This window comes from Lynx canadensis, chromosome B2 (genome assembly GCF_007474595.2).
Source record: "Lynx canadensis isolate LIC74 chromosome B2, mLynCan4.pri.v2, whole genome shotgun sequence".
NCBI lineage: Eukaryota > Metazoa > Chordata > Mammalia > Carnivora > Felidae > Lynx > Lynx canadensis.
Window position 1 is genome coordinate 111,218,211 of NC_044307.1, and position 9,905 is coordinate 111,228,115.

General features: G+C 39.1%; 1 protein-coding gene across 1 annotated transcript; it reads left to right on the forward strand.

Moving 5' to 3' along the window:
• Nucleotides 1–1,026: 1,026 nt before the first annotated feature.
• Nucleotides 1,027–4,858, forward strand: FABP7 (fatty acid binding protein 7). The gene is made up of 4 exons (XM_030314609.1): nucleotides 1,027–1,399; nucleotides 1,844–2,016; nucleotides 2,636–2,737; nucleotides 4,572–4,858. The coding sequence occupies exons 1-4, from the start codon at nucleotides 1,327–1,329 to the stop codon at nucleotides 4,620–4,622; spliced, it is 399 nt and encodes a 132-aa protein (XP_030170469.1). The 5' UTR covers nucleotides 1,027–1,326; the 3' UTR covers nucleotides 4,623–4,858.
• Nucleotides 4,859–9,905: the final 5,047 nt, after the last annotated feature.

A 9,905-nucleotide genomic window follows, 5' to 3' on the forward strand; every position in this document is an offset into this window, starting at 1 on the left:
GTGGGCAGAAGCTCAGTGGCAGTGGGCTGAGGTTTAAATGCAGGGAGAAAGAGAAGAGCAGGGATTGCTAAATCAGATTCCCCTGTTCTGTCCTCATGAAAGGGAGGGAGACTGTCATAGGTGGTCTACACTAAGGAAAGCAGGAAGAACTTCTGGAGGAAGGGGAGTTTCGGAGACCTTCTTTAAATACTCAGAACTCCTGAGGTATTTTGCTATTTGGGGGGTACCCTGAATTGGAACAAGTAAGCTAAAGATCGTCTGATTTCTATGGTTCCTCCAATTCCTATCCTACTCCCATTGCTGATCCCCAATTTATACACAGATTGTATAGTGGATGTGGCCTCAGGAAATGAAAAGGTCCTACAGTGCGGGTCATTCCAAATCTTACTAAATGACCTTATGTTCCGTTTTTCCTCATGGATTCTATAATCTGTTGAAGAAGGGGGAAAAGAGCATTCTTTTCTTTATTTTTATACCTCATTAGTGAATCTTAACCATACTCTGCCTTAGACCCCTTTTCCATCTCAGTCTGGTTCTCAGATTCTTAGAAAGGACAATGGATCTTTAAATTCACTCAGTTTGTGCTGGGAAGAGGCCAAAATTAGTTAGCGTCCCATTGATACTCAGTTGGAGTAGCCTTCTAGTTGTACAATCTAGGGAAGGCATTCACACCTCCTCCTCCTCTTCTTTTCCTAGTTTGGAACATTCTGGCTTGTGTTTTGCTCTCCCTGTAAATATGAGAGAAAATAAAAGACACTATTCAGCCTCCTTTGTCTGAAAAGTCTGGCAGTTCAGTGGTTTTCTTTAAAGGGGGCCCTCATTTGTAACCAGCTTTGCCATTAACGGAAATCAATCTGAATGTCCTATTGTGCATCTTTTTTCTTTCCTCACAGTCTGAACTTGTCTTTGCCAAGTTTTCGAGCTGAACCTGAAAGACCCTCTCTCATTTTCCCTGTTCCCTGCCTCCAGCCCCATTGACTCCTAGCACAGCTTTCTCAGGGAGAAGGGCTGCAGAGTGTGGATAAGGAGGAACTCGACCTACTCCGCTAACCCAGTGGCCTGAGCCAATCACAAAGCGGATTGGAACCTCATTTGAGCCCCCCTTCCCACCCCCTCCCCCTGGCAACAGCCTCCAGTAAAGGGGGACAGTGGAAGGGTGTGTTTGCAATTCAAATCCTTGGCTTTCTGCCTGCATCTTTTCCAAATAAGAAGGCAGGAGCTGCTGTGAGGTGCAAAGGGGTCTTCAGAATTGCAGTGGCAATAAGATCCAGAGATTCTCCCTCCTGTCTCTTTTATCTGTCTTCAAAGCAAAAGGAAAGGGCAAGGATGGTGGAGGCTTTCTGTGCTACCTGGAAGCTGACGGACAGCCAGAACTTTGATGAGTACATGAAGGCGCTAGGTAGGTAAAAATAAGATGTGCTGTTCTCTTCTTAACCTGAAGCTTCAGTAGTGCCAATTCCTTTTTTTCTCCTATTAGATTGCCAAGAGACAAAGAAAGATCATGTTGTCATAACTGAATCCTAGGCTATGCATTTCCCACTGAAGGGATTTTTAATGTGGCGTTTGCCTGCTTTCTTGCCCAGGGCTAAATAACAGTGCATTTGGTAGTCTGGGGGAGGATGTGAAGCTTCTGTGCCTTTTTGTTTTCAGCATCCACTTATCATTTGTGCATCCAATTAAGCATCCGCGTATTATAGCTCATCAGTAGTCATACTGCATAATTAAGGGACTAAACGTGTCCTGATGAAACTTACACCCGAGGGCCTGGATTCCAGGATAGGAAAGCAGATTCCTGCTATGTGAGTTATTTTGGAAGTCGCTGCTAACTGCATTGCTTTTTTAGGTGTGGGCTTTGCCACTAGGCAGGTGGGAAATGTGACTAAACCAACAGTGATCGTCAGTCAGGAGGGGGACAAAGTGGTGATCAGGACACAAAGCACATTCAAAAACACAGAGATTAGTTTCCATCTGGGAGAAGAGTTTGATGAAACCACTGCAGATGACAGAAACTGTAAGGTAAGGACCGCTCCTTCTCTGGGGTGGGGATGGGGAGGAGGGAATAAAAAGAGATCCCTGATGTTTCTCGTGTCTAGATGATGGGAGTAGAGAAAGTTCTCAGTATTTCAGTTCAGAGAGGACACCACCAGGATTAATTTTGCATTCTAGTGCACATATGTGGGTACTGGCTATAGCTCAAATCTCAAATCTATCTGTCTCTTACTCTACATTTTTCTTTTCATATTTGTATTTCAGAAAGTAAGAGTGTTCATTTAAAATAAAGATTGTATTTTGTTTAATGTCGCTGATTGCCTCAGATTAACGAAACTGTTTACCTCATCTGAAGGCTTTGTTTACAAGAGTAGAGTGACTAGTCTGAGAGTACTTGTTCAGGATTTTTATTTCTAACATATGAAATTTTTGCATCTAGATGTACACACTTCAATGAAATTATGAATTATTAGTTTACTATCATAATGACTCTAGAAGCCACAGAGGATATGGTACTAATATGATAATTAGTTGATCACCATTCATTCAATTCTATAATTCCTTCAAAAACCACTTCACTTGACTTTCATCTCAGAAATTTAATCTGTACCTTTTGCTATGTTCTGCGTTTTGTTGTTGGTCTCAGTCTGTTGTTAGCCTGGATGGAGACAAACTTGTTCATGTACAGAAATGGGATGGCAAAGAAACAAATTTCGTAAGAGAAATTAAGGATGGCAAAATGGTTATGGTAAGTAAAGGCAGTTCTCCCTTTGTTTCTTCTTGCCTTTCACTCCTCTCCTAGTTCCCATCCCCTTCTCTCTCTCCCACCCTTCTTTAATAACAGTAAGTCTCCAGCAAGCTTCTTTGAAGACATAAAAATGTCCTGGTGAATTGTATCATCAGCTCTGCTTCTTTAATTATAGAAAAAAAAGAAAAATTCTATGCAAGCGTGGTTTTCAGAAGTTTCCATCAATTTAGCTAAAACTGTCAAAGAAAGAATTTGTGTAGTATTACTGTGAATGTCTAAACCTCAAATGAAATCTAAATATAAAAATATTCATGAAAACATATGAATAAGACTGATAAATTACTATGAGTATCAAGTTGACTGAATATCCAAAAAATTACTTTACAGCTACTGTAATAAATAAGAGATCTTGACACTTTTTATATTTTAGTTTATGCAGGTTCCATAAGCTCAGTGCAGATAATTTAGAATATAACAGAAAAGTGTAGTTCCTCCTTAGAGGGAACCATTTTGATGTTACTTCCTTCTAGTCTTTCTTTTGATGCATCGTGCCTTGTAAATATTTCCATTCAATACCAGTAGTCATGTAAAAACTATAAAAATATAAAATTAAAAAAAAATCTCTAATGATGTAGTAGCATCATAAACTGGGGAAAATGTTATGCATTAATCTAACATTCTAGACACATTTTTGTGAACTGAGTAATGGTATTTTGATGACATTGAAATAGTCAATATATCATTTTGGGGTTTTTTGAGGGTGGGTGGGTATTGCTTTACCTATTCCTTCTAAGATAATAGAAGAAAGGGCTTTTTGTTTTTGTGATTTAAGGAAATTGACTGCTGTTTTTTCTCTTCCCTTTAACTGTTGCAATCAGGGCTGTTCTAGATTGAGACACAGGGCTTACATTATTCATACTTCTTTCCATGGGATGGGAAGAGAGGGGCAGTGTTCCTCTTATGGTAATGAATATTTGCCCACATATTTCTGCAGTGATCATCAAAAGAAAGGATTTGTTTATAAAAGATTCAGTCTGAGCTTATCCTTTATGCTTTTATCTCCATTTCCCACCCCCCCCCCCCCCCCCCCCCCCCCCCCCGCCCCGAAGCCGGAAAAGTGGATAGCTTATAACTGACTGATCAGGCAAGACTGAGTTCAAAAAAAGGAGATTAAAGCAATGAATGACAAGGGCATGCTATGCTCTTGAAAATCATGTCAATCCATGTAAATAACAAACCCTAAAAAAACTCCTAGATTTTGTAAAGAGATTTTATAGAAATTCTTTCAGTCCAATTTGACGTAAGAGTCCATGTTCCACGTTACACCCACCCAGGCACGTAGGTTCACATCAGCTGAAATATGACAACCAAAGCAATGAGAACATTTGTACATTTACTTTTCCTGATGACTTTGACACAAGTCATTCCAAATACCATTTCCCCAAATGATTTGGATTTTCTAAAAATTCTTCACAATTTATGTGATGAAAACCTATTATAAATTCCATTCACTTTCAAAGCAGACAGCTAATTTGATTACCCTGATAATTTAAGGGAAAAGGAATTCTTTTGACCTGAATCTACTTAGTTAGTGTCAGTTTTTTTGCTTCATTTTCCTTTTAGAGACATAAACTATATATACATGTTATTATTCACTCAGTAAATAAAGTTTCTTTTCTTTTTATTTTAAGAAAGGAAGAGCTTATGCAGCATTTAATGTTTGTCAATGACATTATTCGTTTACATAATATGTAAATTATATATGATCATCTTTAGAAAGTTCAGCTACTGATATTCTTGTATAAAAAGACTTGATTCTTTTTGCATCTTTCAGACTCTCACTTTTGGTGATGTGGTTGCTGTTCGCCACTATGAGAAGGCATAGAAAGGTTCCTGATCTGGGGTTCGAAAAGCTCTACAATTTTTCTATTTACTCAAGTCTCAGTGTTATCCTGCTATTACAGCATGGGTGATCACGAATTAAAAGGTTATCTTTGTTGTGGAGGTGGAAAATGGTGCTTTAAAAACTTGTTTTAAAACTTTTTACTGCAAATAGCCCAATTTTGATCTGCAGAATTATGTTTTATAATTCACATTAAGATGTTAAGTCACATTTTTAAAATAAAGAAGTAAATGCATTTTATAATTTCCATTGAAAAGTAAATCAGATTCAAATAAAAATTGTATACCCATGAGAAATTTTGTTGTTGTTTTTAATGTCACTAATCTGGTGGTTTTAATATTAGATATTAGATATTAAATATTTAATATTAGATATTAATCTGATTAATATCACTAATCAGGAGGTTTTAGACAAAATAGCCTTTCTTACTGTATAAAATAAAGCTGGAAAAGTGCTAACTTTTTAAAAATATTACTAACAAAGTGCTTTGTTTAATATACTAATTAAAAAGAAATCAGCAGAAGCCTGGGGAAAAGTGGAAATGCCACAGTTTTGGTTGAGACTTCCATAGAGAACCTGTGGCAATCAGAAACAGGCAGGCTGATGAAGCAAAATGATATACACAAAAGTGTCTTATTAAAAAATAGTCAAGGGGCGCCTGGGTGGCGCAGTCGGTTAAGCGTCCGACTTCAGCCAGGTCACGATCTCGCGGTCCGTGAGTTCGAGCCCCGCGTCAGGCTCCGGGCTGATGGCTCGGAGCCTGGAGCCTGTTTCCGATTCTGTGTCTCCCTCTCACTCTGCCCCTCCCCCGTTCATGCTCTGTCTCTCTCTGTCCCAAAAATAAATAAACATTGAAAAAAAAATTTTAAAAAAAATAAAAAATAGTCAAAATATCACACAATCAAAATGTCATATATTCAAGTTTCTTATTGAAAAGTAAACAGGAAAATAAAATGAATTTTACCCTGGATTATAAAGGTGTGTTTCCAGACAAACACTTTGAGCTGAACTAAGTCAACAAAAGTGCTAAAATGGAGTACATAGAATGTGCATTAAGGCTTCCAAATTCCCATTAAAAAAAATTTTTTTTTTAGTAGAGAAAACTAACTTTATTTTTCTAACTTGTTTTATTTTTTACTTTTTAAAATTTACATCCAAATTAGTTAGCATATGGGGCAACAATGATTTCAGGAGTAGACTCCTTAGTGCCCCTTACCCATTTAGCCCATCCCCCTTCCCACAACCCCTCCAGCAACCCTCAGTTTGTTCTCTATATTTATGAGTCTCTTCTGTTTTGTCCCTCTCCCTGTTTTCATATTATTTTTGTTTCCCTTCCCTTATGTTCTTCTGTTTTATCTCTTAAAGTCCTCATATGAGTGAAGTCATATAATTTTTGTCTTTCTCTGACTAATTTCACTTAGCATAATACCCTCCAGTTCCATCCACATAGTTGTAAATGGCAAGATTTCATTCTTTTTGACTGCTGAGTAATACTCCATCATATATACATACCACACCTTCTTTATCCATTCATCCTTCGGTGGACATTTGGGCTCTTTCCATACATTGGCTATTGTTGATAGTGCTGCTATAAACATGAGTGTGCATGTATCTCTTCGAAACAGCACACCTGTATCCCTTGGATAAATGCCTAGTAGTGCAATTGCTGGGTTGTAGGGTAGTTCCATTTTTAGTTTTTTGAGGAACCTCCATACTTTGCTTCCAGAGTGGCTGCACCAGCTTGCATTCCCACCAATGATGCAAAACAGATCCTCTTTCTCCACATCCTTGCCAACATCTGTTGTTGCCTGAGTTGTTACTGTTAGCCATTCTGACAGGTGTAAGGTGGTATCTCATTGTGGTTTTGATTTGTATTTCCCTGATGATGAGTGATGTTGAGCATTTTATCATCATCAGTTGGCCATCTGGATGTTAATTTTTGTTTTAATATTTATTTATTTTTGAGACAGAGAGAGAGAGAGACAGAGTGTGAAATGGGAAGGGGCAGAGAGAGAGGGAGACAGAATCCGAAGCAGGATCCAGGCTCTAAATCAGCACAGAGCCCTACGTGGGGCCTGTGGGGCTCGAACTCACAAGCTGTGAGATCATGACCTGAGCCAAAGTCAGCTGCCCAACTGACTGAGCCACCCAGGTGCCCCCGAATTCCCTTTTGTGTGTGTGTGTGTGTGTGTGTGTGTGTGTGTGCTGCAGTTGTTGAAACTGAGTTACCCAAGGGAAAGTAAATACCTATTTGTAACTGGCTAGGGTTTGCCTTTGTAAGTAGAAACAAACAAATGTTATTTTCTATTTCATCATTTATTAAATGCATTTTATCCATTTTCCCAAACCAACAATGTGAAGCAGGTAAGGCAGATACTGTTATTTTTACTTTACTGATGAGGAAATTGAATATCAGATTTACCTGTCCATGTTCTCATGATTAGTGAATAATACTGAGAACTGCAAACCTTGTGATTTTCCCTTTCATTTATTGTCAAAAAAGCACAAGACTTTAGTTTCCCTTTTCACTACTTAGGAAATCGTTCCTCTGTTAGCCTCTGCGAGGCAAATAGGGTAAATATTTTCTCAGGAAAAAATAGGTAGTATTCATTTTTTTAAATTTTTTTAACATTGATTTATTTTTGAGACAGAGAGAGACAGAGCATGAACGGGGGAGGAGCAGAGAGAGAGGCAGACACAGAATCCGAAACAGGCTCCAGGCTCTGAGCTGTCAGCACCGAGCCTGACACGGGGCTCGAATCCACGGACCGCGAGATTATGACCTGAGCTGAAGTCGGACGCTTAACCACTGAGCTGCCCAGGCGCCCCGGTAGTATTCATTTTTAATCAACCAGGTGATTTCAGTTAATTTCTATAATTCAAGGCCCAATTAACTTACAGATATAAGCATGAGGAAACTTACTTTAACTTACAAAATTCACCATAATGAAACTATTATCTGACTATTGGATTTAGGATTACTTTATTACTATAATGAAGAGTAGAGGAAACTAAAGTGCAGCTACAGGATTTAACATTTGAATACAATTAGTACTGAATGCCAGGATAAGGTTGGCTGAGATGACCATTCCTAAAACTAGACAGTCTACCTTTGTCTTTAATTAATTTTTTTTTCAACGTTTTTATTTATTTTTGGGACAGAGAGAGACAGAGCATGAGCGGGGGAGGGGCAGAGAGAGAGGGAGACACAGAATCGGAAACAGGCTCCAGGCTCTGAGCCATCAGCCCAGAGCCTGACGCGGGGCTCGAACTCCCGGACCGCGAGATCGTGACCTGGCTGAAGTCGGACGCTTAACCGACTGCGCCACCCAGGCGCCCCTCTACCTTTGTCTTTAAAAGCATGAAACAGAACACTGAGAGTGTTTGCTCCCAATTGTTCAGGCAGACTTCATCTTTGCTTCTGTTGGAAGAATGCTTTCTCTTGATGATTCCAGCCTCTGCTCCAGTAGAAGCAAGGGTTCTGGCCTCTCTGCTCTTAAGAATACAAGGCCATGGATGGGGATTCAGCTTCAGTTGACTATTATTAGGCCAAATAACATCCTGCTGGCATTTATTTCCATAACAACTGCCCTCCAAGTGAAGAATGGGAAGGGTTTTGGGTGGCCTAAATGAGAAACAATTACAATGACAATCACAAAGATCAAAGGTTGCAGTGGTGTACCAAATATATTTTTCTGGGAAGAAAATTAACAAATATTTTTTGCTTCCTAAATCTTTACAAGGTAGTTGCAAATCATTTTTCTTCGAGCAGTATTCTAGCTCATATACTGACCTACCAATAGTACTAACTTTTCTGGTTTGTCCTTTTTGTTTTTGTTTTTAACATAGTTAATAGAACAGGGAAAATTCCCAAGCCCAAAGGCAATTTGACCAACAGGCCCTGGAGAAATGTTTGTGAAATCCCAAGGTCTTAAAGTTGCAAACTTGACTAAAAGTGGTCTTGTGAAATCCACACTTGCACCCCTGATGATGAGTAAGGAGCAGTTTCCATCCTGTCATATGTGTTCTCTCACCCAGATACACACCCTCACAACAAATGACTCCTCCATCTGGACCATGAGGACCTATAAATTCATGTCCAAGGTTAAGATGAAAACCCAGAGATGTTGAGGCACTATAGCTTTGCACTAGAGAGAGTAGGTATAAAGGAAAACAAAGCGGAGGGAGTAGAAGGGAGAATGATGTTCGTATCCATTGTCTTTTAAGGAATTCAAGCATTTTTTAGGTTTCAAAAGGTGCTGGAGGTAGTTTATGCTTACTTACCGAAGGACTGTTTCACAATCAATTCACTTCCAGTAAAGCTTATTGGAAATTGGGGGAGAAGAGCTAAAATTGCTATTTTTACACTTTAAAAAATCATTTTCCTAGTATTCAAAATGTTTGGGTTAGAAACACACAAGTTATTTTGTTGTCCTTAAAGTTATTCTCTCTCATCTGTCATTTTTCCCCCTGCCCATTTTCCTCCATACTTTTGAAGTTGTGGACTGAGAAATTCCAAACACCATTCTGTCCACCATTGGAAAACATTTTGGTTCTAGAAAGGCTTTTCAATTATCCTAAAACTGAGGCAGGACTTAACCACTCTGGCAGTACATGAAACAAAATGGAGGCACCTTGATTACTATTTCAAAGCCTCTTTCATGTGGCACTTTCCCATTAAATTACACAGGATACAATATAAGGTTTTCTCTGATGGGAAACAAATACATTTTATGATCTCTTTTATGAAGTTAGTCATCCTGCAGGACACTTTTTTCTCCCAAGGAATTCGACATCTTTATCTTAAAGAGACCAGCACCGTCATAAATAGTTAGAGAAGAAACACAGAACCCGAAACAATTTGGGGATCTTGGCCCCATTGTCAGACTAAGTATCTTTAAAAATTCTTTAGGAGAGTAAAAGCAACTGGCTCTACTTATGCTTGTCGTGTGTCTCTGGACTGCATAAATCACAGTTCTGAGACGTTCTAACTCAGATGTAAACAAACAAACAAACCCCCTAAACAAACTAAAAACTAAGACCCTGTGTCTTTTTTTTTTAAATTTTTAAATGTTTTTTTATTTTTGAGAGAGAGGGAGAGAGGGGCAGAGTGTGAGCAGGGGAGGGGCAGAGAGAGAGGGAGCCACAGAATCCACAACAGGCTCCAGGCCCTGAGCTGTCAGCACAGAGCCCTCTGCCAGCTCAAACCCACCAACCCTGAGATCATGACCTGAGTGGAAGTCAGACACTCAACCGACTGAGCCA